This window comes from Dreissena polymorpha, chromosome 2 (assembly GCF_020536995.1).
Source record: "Dreissena polymorpha isolate Duluth1 chromosome 2, UMN_Dpol_1.0, whole genome shotgun sequence".
In the NCBI taxonomy this organism is placed as follows: domain Eukaryota; kingdom Metazoa; phylum Mollusca; class Bivalvia; order Myida; family Dreissenidae; genus Dreissena; species Dreissena polymorpha.
In genome coordinates this window covers 18,082,883-18,102,450 of record NC_068356.1, presented here as the reverse complement: position 1 = coordinate 18,102,450, position 19,568 = coordinate 18,082,883, and the positions used below count along the sequence as shown (strand labels likewise).

At 36.1% G+C, this 19,568-nt stretch overlaps 2 protein-coding genes across 3 annotated transcripts; one reads left to right on the top strand and one right to left on the bottom strand.

Annotated features, from left to right (window-relative positions):
- Positions 1 to 212: 212 nt before the first annotated feature.
- LOC127866077 (Golgi apparatus membrane protein TVP23 homolog B-like) lies at positions 213 to 15,676 on the bottom strand. The gene is made up of 6 exons (XM_052406471.1): positions 15,495 to 15,676; positions 8,350 to 8,504; positions 7,024 to 7,103; positions 6,654 to 6,776; positions 6,080 to 6,208; positions 213 to 2,582 (listed from the first exon to the last, which is right to left on the bottom strand). Exons 1-6 carry the CDS (start codon positions 15,560 to 15,562, stop codon positions 2,535 to 2,537), a joined length of 603 nt encoding a protein of 200 aa, XP_052262431.1. The 5' UTR covers positions 15,563 to 15,676; the 3' UTR covers positions 213 to 2,534.
- LOC127866075 (uncharacterized) lies at positions 15,570 to 19,326 on the top strand. 2 transcript variants are annotated; one of them, XM_052406466.1, is made up of 3 exons: positions 15,570 to 15,709; positions 15,876 to 16,385; positions 18,388 to 19,326. In XM_052406466.1, exons 2-3 carry the CDS (start codon positions 15,914 to 15,916, stop codon positions 18,645 to 18,647), a joined length of 732 nt encoding a protein of 243 aa, XP_052262426.1. In that variant the 5' UTR covers positions 15,570 to 15,709; positions 15,876 to 15,913; the 3' UTR covers positions 18,648 to 19,326. The 2 variants fall into 2 exon arrangements, with proteins under 2 accessions (XP_052262426.1, XP_052262425.1); XM_052406465.1 differs by lacking the exon at positions 15,570 to 15,709 and having other exon boundaries at positions 15,719 to 16,385.
- The last annotated feature ends 242 nt before the right edge of the window (positions 19,327 to 19,568 follow it).

The window sequence follows — 19,568 nt, the reverse complement described above, 5'->3', positions numbered from 1 at the left end:
ATGGTGCCATGCATAGTTGAGATTGACCGTATTGTCATAAAAGAGGTTCATTATCAATTTGAAGTGAATCGGTGTAGAGATGTAGAAATTATAGTAAAAGGCAATTTTGGGTGGGCATGGCCTATGTGGGCGGGGCGCCCCAGGGTTGGTAACGGGGCCATGCATAGTTGAGATTAACTGTATTGTCCTAAGAGAGGTTCAGTATCAATTTGAAGTGAATCCGTGTAGAAATTATAGTAAAAGGCAATTTTGGGTGGGCGTGGCCTTTGTGGGCGTGGCCTATGTGGGCGGGGCGCCCCAGGGTTGGTAATGGGGCCATGCATAGCTGAGATTGACTGTATTGCCATAAGAGGGGTTCAGTATCAATTTGAAGTGAATTGGTGTAGAAATGAAGAAATTACAGTAAAAGGCAATTTTGGGTGGGCGTGGCCTATGTGGGGGGGGGGTGCCCTAGGGTTGGTAATGGGGCCATGCATAGCTGAGATTAACTGTATTGTCCTAAGAGAGGTTCAGTATCAATTTGAAGTGAATCCGTGTAGAAATGAAGAAATTATAGTAAAAGGCAATTTTGGGTGGGCGTGGCCTTTGTGGGCGTGGCCTATGTGGGCGGGGCGCCCCAGGGTTGGTAATGGGGCCATGCATAGCTGAGATTGACCGTATTGCCATAAGTGGGGTTCAGTATCAATTTGAAGTGAATCGGTGTAGAAATGAAGAAATTATAGTAAAAGGCAATTTTGGATGGGCGTGGCCTATGTGGGCGGGGTGCCCTAGGGTTGGTAATGGGGCCATGCATAGCTGAGATTGACCATATTGTCATAAAAGAGGTTCAGTATCAATTTGAAGTGAATCGGTGTAAAAATGAAGAAATTATAGTAAAAGGCAATTTTGGGTGGGCGTGGCCTATGTGGCAGAGGCGCCCCAGGGTTGGTAATGGGGCCATGCATAGCTGAGATTAACTGTATTGTCCTAAGAGAGGTTCAGTATCAATTTGAAGTGAATCCGTGTAGAAATGAAGAAATTTAGTAAAAGGCAATTTTGGGTGGGCGTGGCCTTTGTGGGCGTGGCCTATGTGGGCGGGGCGCCCCAGGGTTGGTAATGGGGCCATGCATAGCTGAGATTGACCGTATTGCCATAAGTGGGGTTCAGTATCAATTTGAAGTGAATCGGTGTAGAAATGAAGAAATTATAGTAAAAGGCAATTTTGGATGGGCGTGGCCTATGTGGGCGGGGTGCCCTAGGGTTGGTAATGGGGCCATGCATAGCTGAGATTGACCATATTGTCATAAAAGAGGTTCAGTATCAATTTGAAGTGAATCGGTGTAGAAATGAAGAAATTATAGTAAAAGGCAATTTTGGGTGGGCGTGGCCTATGTGGCAGAGGCGCCCCAGGGTTGGTAATGGGGCCATGCATAGTTGAGATTGACCTTATTGTCATAAGAGAGGCTCAGTATCAATTTGAAGTAAATCGGTGCAGAAATGAAGAAGTTAGTGTAAAATAATATAAAAAATGAGTGAAAATCTCTGACCCGGCCCCGCCCCAACCCCCATATCTTTTGACCCAGGGGTCAGATCAAAATTCCGTCACTGTCACCGTCGCACATATGCTCATAGCTACCATGTATGTAAGTTTCAAGGTTCTAGTGCTTATAGTGTAGGAGGAGCAGGTGGCCAGGATGGACGGATGGACGGACAGACGCACATCAATACAATATCCCCACTTTTTCTCCGAAAAACGTGGGGATAATAAATTATATTGCATTGGTAAAGATTGTACTATGATTGTACTCACGAATATATGTATGTAAGTGCAAGGAATGCAGCAATAATATTACAATTGTTTAGTAAAATAATAAATAACCATGAAGCAACCCTATGTTTGCCAGACACCATATACTGAATTATTAAAATGCAGCAAGTAACTGTAAGCAAGCAAAATACAGAGCTCCCAAAGTTGGATGTATTGCTTCAGGAGACATCACTAAGATACGATAATTGATAACACCAATCATTACCTTCCTGCTATGCCCACTTGGGGTATCATTTCAAAATGATTGTAACAAAAACTATTTTATTTCGGACAAAAATTAAAATCCAACTGCCTCTAATGTAAGCTCCTTAGGTTGCTAATATTTGTTCATAAATCTGATGTGGCAAAGATTTGTTCCTTCATGAAGTTCTTTTCTAGAATACATATAGCTAAAGCAGTTATTTGATATTAAGAACGAAAAGAAGGAGCACATAAAGTAAAACTTTTCATTTGAAAGCAATTAATAAGATGGTTGTTCTGTTGCCTAACTATATTGTCATTTAAAAAAACCTATATGTTTCATTAAGTGTCATGTACAGCAATTATGCTGTTTTTTTCATATGGTGCATACATGTACTCAGATGAACAATAAAACATTTAAAGCACATCCCAAACTCAAGTTGAGTTACCGTGCCAAGATGCATGATGTCATGTTCCCATACAAGTCCTATGTAAGGCATTATCACATTCCTACAGTTACAAGATAAGGTCATGAGATGGAGCCTGGTCATGTCTGCTGAACACTGCCACCGCTAGGCTTACTGGACGTAAACATCTGAAATCAATTAGAGGGGTAATTAAAGCCAGGAAACAAAACTTGCAAAGATGGGTAGCTAGCAAAATGTAAAAGAAAGAAAAAAATAGAAATGCCATATTAAAAGAAGGTATTCAATGTTTAAATTATTAATTTAATTTAAATAATTATACAATACTAATTTAGGTGAAAATGTAAGTTACTTATACACATAATTTCAGTGAAATATTCCTACCCAAACTGAAGTTATTTGGCATGAGCTATTTTTAGTAACAGTGACTTAACCTTGACCCAACAAGCCCCCAATACAATTTCAAGCTAGGTCTCAATGGAAGGTTGCTTTATACAATGTTTCAACAAGATTTGTCAACGAAACGACAGTTATTGATAGGAAACCAACCGTTTGACGCTGCTGTCAGCTTACAGTAACCTAATCCTATCTATAACCAGGATTTTCAACTTAATTGAAAGCTTGGTTGAAAATCTGAAAACTTTCCTGGTTTCTTTGAAAATCCCTCGAATATAATGGACTGTTTGTGTTATTAACTTGATAATAAGTGTTCTAAACAAAATTCAATTTAAACCTTGACAAAATGTACAAAGGTACTCAGTATGAAAACCAATCTGCTGAAAAAAATCCTTCATTCTTTTAAATTGTGAACAGATCATTTGAGGGGCATCATGCCGATTAGGCCTTATGCCATATGCAGCAGAAGTAGCTCCCGAGCAGCATCTGCCTAGTCTGGTCAGAAGCTTCCCTGACCCTTTCCACATGAGACCTTAACACCTGGCTGCCTAGACTTCTCTAGAGCTGGGCTGGCGGCACATGGCATAAGACCCATTTTTTCATGATGCAGCTCATTTGTAAGAGAATATTTTCAAAAAACTTCAGACAAGAAACCAATAGACATTAACATGGTTGAACTGTATTTTTGTCTTATTATGTAAATGCAAGTCTGACTGGCGTGGGTGGGAAGAGGAGTGGATTAACAATCAGGGTATCACTGATAAGATTCCCATCTTGACCCATCCTTATTTCTATCATACTTCTTATTCTGGAGGAGGTTAACATATGTTGTTGTTTTTTGACAATTTTCTTAAGATACAAATAAAACTGTTCCACAGGGATAACATTTACATTGGATTGGACTATAATCTATTATCAAAAATAAACAAGAATATCAGTGAAACTGATGGATGCTCCACGATGATGCGCTTTGTCAATCTATGTGTTAATAAGCACCTTATATAATCTTTTATTAGCCTCGGTGACCTTGACCCCAGTGACCTAAAACCTCATCAAAAGGTAGAGGCCCATGCAAGGTACCTACATGCCAAATATGAAAGAGATCGGTAAATTATTGAAGGTGCTATGAGAAACTGTTACAAAAGCGTGACGGAAAATATATTTATAGCCTCTGTGACCTTGAACCCAGTGACCTCAAACCTCATCAAAAGGTAGAGGTCCATGCAAAGTACCTACATGGCAAATATGTAAGAGATCGGTAAAGTAGTGTAGGCCCTATGAGAAACTGTAAGAAAAGCGTGACGGAAAATCTATTATTAGCCTTGGTGACCTTGAGTTCAGTAACCTCCAACCTCATCAAAAGGTAGAGGTCCATGGAAGGTACCTACATGCTTAATATGAAAGAGATCGGTAAAGTAACAAAAGCATGACAGAAAATCTATTATTAGCCTCGGTGACCTTGACCCAAGTGACCTCAAACCTCATCAAAAGTAGAGGTCCATGCAAGGTACCTACATGCTTAACATGAAAGAGATCGGTAAAGTATTGAAGGTGCTATGAGAAACTGTAACAAAAGCATGACGGAAAAATCTATTATTAGCCTCAGTGACCTTGACCCCAGTGACCTCAAACCTCATCAAAAGGTAGAGGTCCATGCAAGGTACCTACATGCCAAATATGAAAGAGATCGGTAAATTATTGAAGGTGCTATGAGAAACTGTAACAAAAGTGTGACGGAAAAATCTATTATTAGCCTCGATGACCTTAACCCCAGTGACCTCAAACCTAATCAAAAGGTCGAGGTCCATGCAAGGTACCTTCATGCCAAATATGAAAGAGATCGGTACAGTATTAAAGGTGCTATGAGAAACTGTAACAAAAGTGTGACGGAAAAATCTATTATTAGCCTTGATGACCTTAACCCCAGTGACCTCAAACCTAATCAAAAGGTCGAGGTCCATGCAAGGTACCTTCATGCCAAATATGAAAGAGATCGGTACAGTATTAAAGGTGCTATGAGAAACTGTAACAAAAGTGTGACGGAAAAATCTATTATTAGCCTTGATGACCATGATCGCAGTGACCTCAAACCTCATCAAAAGGTAGAGGTCCATGCAAGGTACCTACATGCCAAATATGAAAGAAATCGGTAAAGTATTGAAGGTGATATGAGAAACTGTAACAAAAGTGTGATGGAAAAATCTATTATTAGCCTCGGTGACCTTGACCTAGACCCCAGTTACCTCAAACCTCATTAAAAGGTAGAGGTCCATGCAAGTTACAAAACCTCATTAAAAGGTAGAGGTCCATGCAAGGTACATTCATGCCAAATATGAAAGAGATTGGTAAAGTATTGAAGGTGCTATGAGAAACTGTAACAAAAGTGTGACGGAAGGAAGTAAGGAAGTAATGAAGTAAGGAAGGAAGGATAAACTGGCAACTATATGCTCCCCGAAAATTTTTGGGGAGCATAAAATGTGTGTACCTAGTAAATAGCCAAGTTTCTGAATAAGGTATATTGTCAGTTACTGGCATAAATATGTGATCTAAGAACTGCTTAATCAGCTTACAAAGGTGGTATCTGTATATTAACTGACTCCCTTTAAATGCCATCCCTTTTATTTTATACTTGGCATGTTTTAGAATTCTAAATATATGTTAACATTTTTTGTTTGCAATTATTGGTAAAATTTCCCAACACTTAAACAGAATATTGTGTTTAAAGTTTTAGTGTTTATTGTATTTGGCAGTCACTAACAAGGCCTTTAGACATTTTCCTGCATTTAAATTTTTCATGAAATTCATACATAAAACTGTGACTTTGTAGGTATGTTTACTACCAGAATTAAATTATACGATTTACTGGCAGAAGTCTTAATATAATACTTTATGCTATTACATGTAATAAACTTTTTAAATTCAGACAATTTTTTTTGAGAAGACGTTGCTTATGTTTACAAAATAAATTCAAAATTGTTATTCATGAGTCTTCTTTGTATACATATGTACTAGAAATAAGCCAACGCATATGCGCAGAATATTGTCCCAAATTAGCCTGTGCAGTCTGTACAGGCTAACCAGGGGCAACATTTTATGCTTTTATGGGATTTTTTGTTTAAAGCTGTTATAACCAAAATCCAGTTTAGGAGGTAAGTTTTGCCCCTGATAAGCCTGTACAGACTGCACAGGCTTATCAGATAGTTTACCAACATACTTTTTTTTTTGGTGGGGGGGGGGGGGGGTTCGCACAGACTGACTTAAATATACATACAGATTTAATGGCCTGTCTGGTGAGGAAGCTCTTTGCCAATGCAGACATTTTCTGTGTGGATCCCCATTTACATCGAATGTATCCAACAAGATTTGAGCCGTTCATTATTACCCCTATGAGAGACACCATCTGCAACAGAAGCATAACTATTGCTTATTGAATAGTACATCAGGCTGTTGAAAATTGAGCAACAAGCAGATGCTGAGACACTAAGGGTTATTCCTAATCATAAAAGTATTGAAATTATCAAAGACAGCATAAGCCTCAAACATGTATTTGAATTGAAATGAAAGTGCATCAGTCACAAAGATATGCTAATCAAAAAGCCATTATTACAGTTTACATTTAAAATCCAACAGCATTGATTTGTTATATCTAATTGAATTTACAGTGAACTTGACCTCGAACTAAGCTTCTTGGTTTTTAAACCACAATCACTGGGAAATGCTCTGGACTTTTCATAATGCTTCAGAATGATTAACATCACATTTGAGATGCCATTTAGATGTTTCCCCAAACAAAGTATGTTCATAATAACAATGTATTAATTCTAATAAATGTAAACAATACTTACGGCCCATTTGAATTTTAATGTTAAAAGTGCCCCAAGTACGAGAACAATCCATAATAGCTGACAGATGACCAGCGACAGCCAGAAAATACGGGACTCCATGGCTGTTACAGTTCCCTTCCTGTCCTGTAAATAAAAGGAATGAAAAACATGAACTGAAAAAGACAACAGCTAAGTGTAAGTGTACAGACAGAACAAATTAGGAAAGATACTTTTCTGTTATGTTAAGTAAGTACTGTTATTACTAAGCAGTTATACCATCAAACATTATCTCCAAAATGGTGCTGTTTTCCAAATTAGTTCTTCCTGACAATTTGCATGATTTGTTAGCTAAGAATCAACATAATACCTATTATTTTGACAATTTACATACTTTACGAGATTCAAACATCCATTTACTCTTGCCATCTTCATCCACAAAGTTCCACCATCTGAGGCCAACCAATAGACGGCCTATAGAGAAAAACACATAGTTTAAATATGTTCAAATGTAAATACATGTTTTAAGTTATCAAAGGGTTAAGTTATATACCTTGTGAATAAAGCTTGTTTTAAAGACTTTAAAATAATCATACTTGAATGCCAGCATACAATGGTTTAAACAGTACAGCTAAACAAGACAAATGAACATTTTTTTCTGGAGTGCTTTTTTGGCAATAAATTTAGAGGAAGACTCAACAAAGATACAAATATAAAATTTGTTCAATACTTCAATATGATTGCCATTAGGTTACAGGTGTAAACAAACTACATATAAAACTGTGCCACCTAATGATAGGATGATTTTTAGAATGGATACCGAAGCTGATAATTTTTACACACATTTAGTGAATACTAGAAAACTAATTGTTTTGCGTGAATTTCACTTCACTTAATTACAAAAAGAATTCATTCACATATTATTAAGAGCTGTCCCACTATTTTCCCGCTTTGATGGTACATTTTATGTCAGTCACAGAAGTTGAATATCTGGAGTAGTTGCAAATAATATGTAACCTTAAAGATGAAAATGAATAACTTAAACAAGAAATATGGCCATGCTAAGAAATAATATTTTGAAACTAATTAATTTAGGTGAATGTAATTAACATTGCAAGAAAGGTTAGCATAAACACAACCTTCACAGAAAATCACAGTAAAATACACTGAAGTTTTTTAACAGAGACCACTTTTTAAAACAATTGTTTTAACCAAGTTTCGTAATGATTGGACAATAAACATGACTTAAAGAGTGTCAACAATTTTTTACTATAGCCATGAAAGGAAGAATGCCCAGCCCCCATTGGCGGCCATGTTTTTTAACCAACCTGAACCATTTTTTAACTCATGCAAGATACCGTTGGGACAAATCTTCAGACTAAGTTTCGGACATTGACCTCACAAAATGACCCCAAACACATGTGTGAAGCAAAAAATATATACTTGTAGTAGAAACTGCGTACGAAATGGGGCGACCTTTTAAAATTACCTCAATAAATGTGTGAAGTTTAAAATTGAATACCTTAAATAGAAACAGTGATGTAGAGATGTTACATGTACACCTTTACCAAAGCACTATGCAGACGCTGACACCAACATTAGTGAGAGTAGTATAACTCAACGCTATACTGTGAATAGTTTTTCAAGGTAAACAAGTAATATACCAAATAATATGAACTTAAGAATTCATGTACAATAACGCTTTAAAAAGTGACAGTACCTGAAATGTTTTTAACAGTCCAGAAGTCCATAGATAACAAAATTACAACAATAACAAAATTTGTAATGAAGCTGTCACTGAACCAGCCACAGAGGAAATACGCTAACAGTGCCCCAATCCGAAAGGCTAAATGAAACCCAACAGCAACAGGATGTCTGAAAATAACAAACAAATTATCTGATTATCGAATATATCAAAATTGTGAATGACGTTGGTAACAATTGCCATCAAAAAAATATGACTAAAATGAGACTATGAGACTCACCATGTCCATCATGGCAATAAATTTAAACCATAGCATTCACATCAGTTAATGCTGTTAGTTTATCTAAACTCACTAAATTCAGTTTGGGATGGGTAATGATTACTTTGTCATTATTATGTCTGTATATTCATTAAATAGTTTTATATACAAACCTGAAAAAAAACAACATAATAAGTTCACTACGTAAGTATTAACGCTGAGAACCACTTTTTCAGAAACTCTTAATTTCTGATAATTATAAAATGCTGTTTACGAAACTATGTTTTTCAAATCATCAGCAAACATATCCTCGACTAATCATGGATCAACATTATCACAAAAAATCATAAATTGAAAACAAAAATTAAGAAGCAATCAATTTAATTAAAAATGAAGTCTATCCTCTAAACATATTTCCCACATACTTAAAGGGGCCTTTTCACAGATTTTGGCATTTTTTTAACTTATTCATTAAATGCTTTATATTGATAAATATAAACATTGGATCGTAAAAGCTCCAGTAAAAAATCAAGAAAAAATTTAAAAAAGGAAAAGAACATTGCCCGGAGCAGGTTTCGAACCAGTGACCCCTGGAGTCCTGCCAGAGTCCTGAAGTAAAAACGCTTTAGCCTACTGAGCTATTCCGCCGAGTACACATTCGTGACGTATTTTATACCTTATATAAGCAATCTTCGTTGTTTCACAAAATTTAACGACAAAAACAGAACTCTCCAAATTATTCAATCGTTTCGCGTTGCAACGCTTTATAATTTTTAGGTTTTAAAATCGTCAAAAGATGCATATAATGGCTATATAAGAGCATGGTTAATGTTCAGTATTACTGTTTCCTCACAAATATCATAACTAAAACGAAAACTTACGAATCTGAAACAACTTTTTTCAATTTTGTCAATTTACCAAAGCGTGAAAAGATCCCTTTAAGCACATCAAGGTAAGATTCTCAAAAATATAAAAAACGCATGCTTTATTGCGTTTTTTTTCTTTTCTTTTTTTTTTCATGTACCAAGAAATTAAAATGGAAATGATATTATCTAAGCCTTGCGTTTAATAAAGGCAAAAAGTAGGGTTTTGTTAATAAAAATAGACTTGCAACTGTCTTATGATAGTTAAAAACTTGTTTTTTGGTATTTAATTAGTTTTTGTAATGTCAAATACACGGTGTATAACCCTATCAGTCCCCCTCTCGGATGCGGCACCGGTCATTCTCGGATAAAGACATGGTTTTGTGTGGATGGTCATCCACAAAACAACAGTTTATTGTAAAAAAGGGACACGCGTCATTCAATGTAAGTATTGCACGGAACATAAAAACTATTCTGCTTGGTAGTTATATGTTTATTTTCTTTGCTTCTTTAGTGATTAATTATATTTAAGCGACACAATTGAGGGATGTCCTGCTATTGAATATGTATTTCATTATTTTTAAATGTTTTTGTGCGTGTTTAATGCGAATATCTGATCGCCTTGATTAAATTAGTTGTATGAAATAATTGTAGAAATGGTTTAAAACAAGAACAGACAATTGACATTGTCAAAAAATTGTAAAAACTGTCAGCATTCTGTTTGTACGTAGCACGGGTATCCCTCTCTGATGTGTGATTATTCCTTCACAGGCAACCTCTCGGATGGAGTTGGTCTAATGAAACCCCCTACTGATGATTCCTTTTAAATATCAATTATTTGAAGTTTATTGCTCATTTTTTTATTTTAATTCTAACAATAATTTAAGCATTTGAAAAAGTAAGCCTGATCATTATAACATGTTATTTAAGGTTTTAGGTGATACAAATTGGTATCTGCAAAACAGGTTTTTACTTAAAAAAACCTGTTTCAGTTGAAAAAAAAACATGGAAATTTCAGGGGTGGTAGGTCGGCATTTTATAAATAAATGAGTGTGCAAAATCAATTTCAATCATCAGACGATGTCCACATTAAGCAAAGGCATACATGTACTCTGGAAAGACATCCATTGCAAACACACTGTTGGAAATCTTATTCTGCATGATACTTAACATTTGATTGAACCAAAAACATGTAACCAAGTCCATGCTTATAACAAGTTCGATCGTTGTAAAATCTCACTTCCGGATGTTTTGTTTACAAAAGTATGCGCAGAAATAATGATTATATGTTTTTGTAGAGAAATGCGATAATGTTATAAATCTGAGACATGGAATGCCAATGAGGGTCAGTCAGGCAATCTGAAACACGACAATTTTCTGTGGTGTACACACAATGATTTCCGGCGCAATAACTCTGCGAAAACAATACTAAACCGACCATTTATTTTTTTTCTCATTAATAATAGCAGACATGGGCATGCAAACTGAAATTACTATATTCTATTTTTTAGTAGGTTTGGCTCCACATCTTTGGGTTCAGTCTAATTTCGACTCGAGCGAGGATGAAAAGTCGGAGTCAACATTACTTGGCAGTACCTGATTTGCATGCGAGGCAATTATGGAATCAGATACATTGTTCGCGACTGCAAGCGGAGAAAGGACGGAGTCATATATGCCTGTGGACGAAAATCCGATTTTACCTAAATGTTGATGGAAAACAACATTCTTGAAAGCACATTTACAAGAACACAAAGGTTCCCATTTGGGTGCGAACATTGAGACAAAGTGTTCATCACTAAAATAGGATGCAATTATCACGCGAAGATACATCCAGGAGCGTTTACTTCCTATAATGGAGTGTGTGCAAAAGGATTAAATTATAAAACTGATTAAAATGACCATTTTAAAACTCATATGACAGAATGTAAAGATATTCCCGGCCAATATAATATTTTTGTTGGTGTTGCCCGTCCATTCGTCTGGAGCTGTTTGTGAATAACTGCTGCATGACGTTTCAAGAAACGTACAATAAATGTGTATCATCTTACTTCGGCGGTGCACGAATAAATGACTTTGAATTATCGTTCTTCTGTGGGTTTTATACAAGTATTGCCAGGATGACTCGGACATGTAAGGGCTATAGGCCTTTAATTGATAGAACTTTAGTGATTTGTTTTTCAGTTATGCGTATTTTTACCATAGTCATGTGGTGTACATGCGCGCTTTTGTCTGCTTTACACTTATAAGTAAATAACTTTCTTTTGCACAATCAATAATATTCGGCGGAGGATGTTTATTTCTAGCATTTGCTGGATGATCATACTTTTCAGAAAATGAATTTCCGCTTAAGATACTGCTATGGGGCTTTAGATGTGTTGCCCCATGCTTAGCAAATAACTTGCATAACTTCCATTACATCATCAACCTGATTTTATTGGAGTATATATTACTACTATTGTATAATCATTAATATAACAGTTATTGTTATTGCATGAAACAGTACAACATACTAATCGATTGCTTTATAAACAAAGAAGTGTACACAGTTAACAGTTAAAAAAGACATATCGACGAAATATCAACTCTACAAAGGCATGCATTACGAAACAAAATATTCCATATTTGCGAATTTATATTACTAGAGATAATACTATATTGATGTAATCTTAAAGAAACAAGAGGGCCTGAAAGGCCCAAAGTCGTTCACCTGAGATAACAAGATATTATTGGGACAAATCTTATGACCAATTTTCACGATGATTGGAAAATAAATGTGGCCTCTAGTGTTAACAAGGTTTTACTATAGCCATATAAGGAAAAATGCCCCACCCCCTGGCAGCAATGTTTTTCAACCAACCGGCATCATTTTTGAACTAATCCAAGATATTATCGGGATGAATCTTCTGACCAAGTTTCATTAAGATCGGACAGTAAATGTGGCCTCTAGAGTGTTAACAAGATTTTACTAAAGCCATATAAGGAAAAAATGCCCCGCCCCTTAGAAGCCATTTTTTTCAAGCAAACATAATTATTTTCGAACTCATCCAAGATATTATTGAGACCAATCTTCTGACCAAATTTCATGAAGATTGGACAATAAATATGGCCTCTAGAGTGTTAACAAGGTTTCACTTTAGCCATATAGCCACATAAGTAAAAATGCCCCGCCCCTGGTGGCCATGTTTTTAAAGCAACCAAAACCATTTTCAAAGTCATCCAAGATATCATTGGGACAAATCTTCTGACCAAGTTTCATGATGATCGGAAAATAAATGTGACCTCAAGAGTGTTAACAAGGTTTTACTATAGCCATATAAGGAAAATGGCCCCGCCCCTGTGGTGGCCATGTTTTTCAACCAATGGGCATCATTTTTAAACTCGTCCAAGATATTATAAGGATGAATCTTTTGACCGAGTTTCATGAAGATCGGACTATAAATGTGGCCTCTAGAGTGTTAACAAGATTTTACTAAAGCTATATATAGCCATATAAGGAAAAATGCCCCACTCCTTGGCGGCCTTGTTTTTCATTCAAACCTAACCATTTTCGAACTCATCCAAGATATCATTGAAACCAATCTTCTGACCAAATTTCATGAAGATCTGGAAATAAATGTGGCCTCTAGAGTGTTAACAAGGTTTTACTATAGCCATATAAGGAAAAATGCCCCGCCCCCTGGCGGCCATGTTTTTCAATCAACCGGCATCATTTTGGAACTCATTCAAGATATTATTGGGATAAATCTTCTTACCAAGTTTCATGAAGATCAGACAATAAATGTGGCCTCTATAGTGCTAACAAGATTTTACTATAGCCATATTAGGAAAAATGCCTCTTCCCTTGGCAGCCATGTTTTTCAAGCAAGCTAAACCATTTTCGAACTCATCCAAGATATCATTGTAACCAATCTTCTGACTAAATTTCATGAAGATTGGACAATAAATGTGGCCTCTAGAGAGTAAACAAGGCAAATGTTGACGTCACACAACGGACAACGCACGACAGACAAAAGGCGATCACAAAAGCTCACCATGAGCATGTTGTGCTCAGGTAAGCTAAAAAAGTAAATATCACGTTTGCCTCAACGCTTATATACTTGTTTTCAAAATCTTTAAAAAGAGATTTGTGTTTTAAGCGATAAATGTCACCTGGAATCTTTTGGACATCTTTCAAACCTTTCTAAACACTCTGCTCATGCTTATATACATCTTACTTGCACAGCAGATACCTTTTCCAACATGTCTGGACCTGATGTGTTTCTCATGTTCTTAAATAACTTTGATACGAAACATAGAAAAATTGTATTGCCGTTGGTACGCCCTTAAAAATGTGGTACATACATAGACATATATAGATGAGAAAAACAACATGTTCAAAGTTAAGTTCCACAAATTGCTCAAGCACAGTTCATTTTTTTAACAAGATTCTGTAGTTCAATACCATGTCTTCTGGAAGGCAAAACTTGTGTTTCGTCGCACTTGTGGTGTAAGCTAACTGGGTGACACCCTCTCGGCATGCCAGAGAGCTTTGATACGTCTGATCTTTTCGATTTCCTCTGCTTTTTGGCGTCGAAGCAAATCAAATGAATTTTCCCTACAAATGCATAATGTGTCATGTGTATATTTAAAATGTTAAGTTAAAATTGACACTGATACGAATTAGCTTGAAGGGTGTGTTACTCATAACTCACTTTACTTAATACCAAGATAACGTGGGTTCGAGTATACATGGTGATCATTAAATCATTGCTGTTTTTCGTTACAGTACACAGTTCCTTTGTGGTTAGTTTTGATAGAAACATAATCGAATCTTAATCATTACACCTTTGCCTACCTCACCGAAAGCTGGTTTGTTTGGAACCCAGTGCGAATCAGTCGCAGTAGATGTATGGGATGTCTTACGTCCCTTTGGTTGATGAAGCCATACTTAGATACTTAAGGTCGTCTTTTACGTGATTGTGATCTGAAGAAAAAATTATATTTATTTATTTATTTATATTTATAGAGTTTTATATAAGTAACTTCGCAATTGTTACTTAAATCGCATACTTAAATTTTTATAAACTTAACAATAATTTGTAAATTCAGCTGAGAAATATGACAATTTATGTGAATAAACAAACTGCTGTAAGTGAAACGAATCCGAGACGTTGCCTGTGTGATGAAATCCCATAAAAGAGAGGGATACCTGTGCTTCAGGTAAACCAAAAATGACAATTTTCTGAACATTCTACATATGCACCAGTTATAAATATGAGTTTAAATACTCCTTAGTTATAACGGATTTGCCTCTGATATAAATTTTAAGGTCAGGTGTATCGTAGCGAATGAAAAGTAATATTAACCACACAACAATGCGATAGTCAACAGTGCAACGTGTAACTGTGCGGCTTATATCTAAACTTCAGTAAACAGAAAATTAAAACGAAGCACATGCAAACATAAGTCAATTATTGTAATGTTCCGTGCAATACTTACTTTTGACGTACTGCGTTTCCTTCAAGATCAAAAACACTATTTTGGTGACCACTCTCTATAACAGAATTATGATTTTATCCGAGAATGACCGGTACCGCATCCGAGAGGGGTACCGGTATAGCATTTTCATCCGAGAGGCGGACCGATATGGTTATAGACCGTGAAATAATCATTCATAGCTGAAACCTTTCTCCTTCTCAGTCTCACTACTTTAACTAGGGTGGGGGGAGGGGGGCAGTAACCTTTATGAACTTGTGAGGGCACTGAGTAAATAAGCCCTATTATGTCTCTTAACAGGTGTTGGATGTGCGTTTACTTGTTTTGACATAGTACTACTGTGTGAATTACTTTTGTGTACAACATTGTGATGTCAAATCTATTGAACATGGATAAATCTTGCGTAATCAGTAAGAAAAATGTGAATACGGCGAACACAGGTAAACAACGATTTAAGCCACCTCTACGATTAATAATATTATGAACTATAATTTACTATCCGAAAAAAGCATCCGAAATCATAAGCGATTTCACTGTCAAAGTAATAAAGTAATCGTATTTACTTCAATACACGAGCTTGATCAAATTCTTCTTCACCAAAATCAAGAACCGTATCGTTTGATGCGGCCATTCTGGTTAAGTGTTTAGTTTAAAAAGCCAGAGACACCGTAAATCAGTTTTGGTTGTGATGATTCACTACAATGTATTAGGTACTGCCATGTTGGAAACGGAAACGGAAATATGGTAGATCCTTAGACTAATCGATTAACCGCTTGACGTAAATAAAAATATTTTTACTTTCACTTTGCTCGTCTTCCATGTGTTAAATAAATCGTGTTAAAAGTTGAGTGTTCAGTAAACAATTTTCGCTGAGTAAAATATTAGTTATTATTTTGCATATCTACAGTGTGATCGCGTTTAACTCATGAATATTTTCGGTTCAGGACGTTTTCTCAGTCACCGGGGAAAAGTTGAAACTGAGATGGTTGGACCGGTTTCAATTTCTGGGGAGAGTTTATTCTCTAACCGTTGGGTAAAAGCCATAGGAATAGTGCTTGCATGTGGTGTAGCATCGGAACTTGTATATTTTGCATATAAACGGATTAAACGCATGTGTTGTGACAATGCGGTAAGAAACAATGATCAAAAACAATTTGTTGAAGAAGTTTTATTCTTTCCTGACGCTCAGATAGCTTGCAAAGAATTCTTTGTCGGAGACGGTTGTCGTCGACTGAACTGTAGATTTACTCACGAACATAACTCCCTAAGTCGTCTGTACACTTTTTTAGCCGATGCCAAACAATCGCTGGACGTCTGTGTGTTTGTTATATGCTGTGCCGACCTCGGGGACCTTCTTGTGACGGCTCACAAGAACAACGTGCGCGTACGTGTGATATGTGACGATGAGCAGATAGATATTACAGGATCCCAGATATGGAGATTAAGAAAAGAAGGTCAGTCTTTGTTTTATTAATTAAGTACTCTAATGTCTTATGTTAAGAACTTCTTAAATTGTTCCGTATGTTTACACATACATCAGATTCATTTATGTTTAGCTTGACTTTTCGAAAAAAAATAGCTATACTCGACCCGGCGTCGGCGTTGGTTAAAGTTTTTTTATAAAGTAAAATAACTTTAACACTACTGTATCAAAGATAATTAACTCAAACTTGGAATACTCCTTTATGGCAACAAGACAATTATGTAGGTCAATGTGCATAACTCTGTCAGCATTATTTTGAGAGTTATGCCCCTTTTTATTTTTAGAAAATTGAAAATTTGGTTAACTTTTGTGTTTAGGTACACTTTATTCCTAAAGTATTGAAGCTATTGCTCTCATACATGCAACACTTACTTACTATCATAAGGGGACTGTGCAGGCAAAGATATGTAAGTCTTACTGGCATTTTGACAGAATTATGGCCCCTTTTATACTTAGAAAATTGAAATTTTGGTTAAGTTTTGTGTTTCGGTCCATTTTACTCCTAAAGTATCATGGCTATTGCTTTCAGACTTGGAACACTCGCTAACTATTATAATGGAACTGTACAGGACAAGTTGCATAACTCTGGTTGGCATTTTGACCTAATCATGGCCCTTTTTTGACTTAGTAACTTTGAATATTTTGTTAAATTTTGTATTTAGATGCACTTTACTTCTAAAGTATCAAAGCTATTGCTTTCAAATACTTTCTTACTATCATGTGGGTACTGTACCTGGCAAGTTGAATTTGACCTTGACCTTTGAATGACCTGCGGTGACCTTGAATCTCAAGGTCAAATAAATAAATTTTGCTTCAATTGCCATAACTTCTTTATTTAGGATCAGATTTGATTCATACTTCGACAAAACAACACTTACCTGACATACCACAATGGACTCCACCCAAACCATCCCCCACACCCCTCCCCAAAATCGCCCCCCCCCCAAAAAAAAAATAATTTTTTTTCCCCTTTTTTATGCCCCCGAAGGAGGTCATATTATAGTGATAGCACTGTCCGTCCATCTGTCCCTCTGTCTATACGTCACACTTTGTGTTTAGGTTTCGAAAAATGCTCATAACTTCTATGTTGCTTCAGATGTAACCTTCCTATTTGGTATGCATGTGTATATGTACAAGGCCTTTCCATACGCACACAAATTTTGACCCCCTTGACCTTGAACTTAGGGTCCACGTTTAGGTTTTGAAATCAGAGTTTAGGTTTTGAAAAATGCTCATAACTTCTATCTAAGCGTTTATTGGGGGCATATGTCATCATATGGAGACAGCTCTTGTTTTTTTCTTATTTTTGAAATATCATATGTCTGTCTGTCTGTCTGTCTGTCTGCGGCGCATTAGGGGGGCATTGTGTTTTTGACAAACACATCTCTTGTTGTGTTTTTTTTTAAACATTGTAAAAAACATAAATAAATATTTTATTTTTGAAAGACCGTCCAACCATCCCACCCAAGCTATTGCTAACAATCAAGCACTCGAAATGTTGAGGGTGCTGTCTTCTGACAGCTCCTGTTTCATACAGGGTATAACTGGCTCTGAATGATTTCAACTTAGGATTTTTTTAAATGTAAAATAATAGAAAAATCAAGATGAATAAATCTCATTTAATAGTAAAATGCATTAAGTACAATCTTATGGCTGGAGAATGGGCGAAGCAGGTCGTTTACCACAATAGTTATTTTTCGGTCATACACCGTCTGTATTGTGATAAGGCTTTGTGGCACAAAACTTTCTTTTGTATACTTCATAAAACGTGGTTGCAATGCTAAGTCCAAAGTGTCTAAACTTTATGGGTGATGATGATGTTGAACTATAAATTCTATAGACACGATTGCGCTACCGAAAGCTGCAGATTGGGAGTGGGTTGTAGATTAATGAAGCTTGCAAATATCTGGTTCATTTTTAAATATTTCGATCACATGCATAAATTGTACATGTAATAAACATTTCCATTCAAGGAATCCCAGTGCGGACAGACAACTCTTCCTATCTCATGCACCACAAGTTTGTGGTGATAGACGGAACACATCTACTGACCGGTTCTTTCAACTGGACCCGCCAAGCTATATCAGGAAACCAGGAAAACCTTGTCGCGCTGAGGAATATGCGTATAGTATCACAGTTTTCCAGTGAGTTTGAAAAACTTTGGAAAGAGTTTGACCCCAAAAGATACAACGAAAGTTCACTTCATCGTTATGAAGACTTACCAGTGAGTTGATGAATATGGAGTTTGAACAATCAAGACAAAATGTACAATTGAAGTTTGAGAACGTATTTGTTTCAACAAGCTTGGCTTGCGTCTAGTTAACTGTCTTACCATCACCGGTTTCTGTTTATAGACAGCTAGTTCTGGCTACCATAACTTCAAATGTCGCTTTTTATGATTTTTATACAGGTCTGTCAATACTATATAAACTGTACGCTGAAGTTTCTTTAGCTAATAGACAGCATTCTTGTGCCATAATTATTAATCAAAACGAATGATTACATATATATATTAGTACTACACGATCTAAAGAACTGCTACTTTGAAACATATGTCAATTTTGTAAAAGTAGCTTATTTGAATATACACAATGTTATTGATGCAATTGTTTACAGTATTTCAAATACTGAGCACTAGAATACACACAACATTTCAAATTACTTCAGAAGTTAAACTTAACAGTACTTATACAGTACCTTTACTCAGGACGTTAACACCGACACATCGTGACATTTATGCAACAAATCCGCCGTTTTAAACCAGACAGTCGCAAACGTTAAAATAAGATGATTGAGCACTTTCAAACGCTCATTAAACGCCATATATTAAATTAATCATACGTATGTTCTGATGTTCTAATGAGTTTTTAAAATGCTTTAAATGAAGTATGAAATGTAATAAAGTTACATTACTTTTACGTTTTTGTTTTGCTTGCAATCGTTAATCAGTAATGACTTGTTTGTGCAGTACTGTCCACAAAACCTCTGAAAATCTCGTTTAACTAAAGCAATGTTAGTAAAAAGAAATGAATATTCGCGTATTCATAGTGCCTGTACCACGTGACTTTTTCGGCTATGTGTGGGACAATCGGATGTCAACAAACCATCGCTTCAGGTAACGTTTTTGATAATTTCTTCATTAATTCAAAACCAT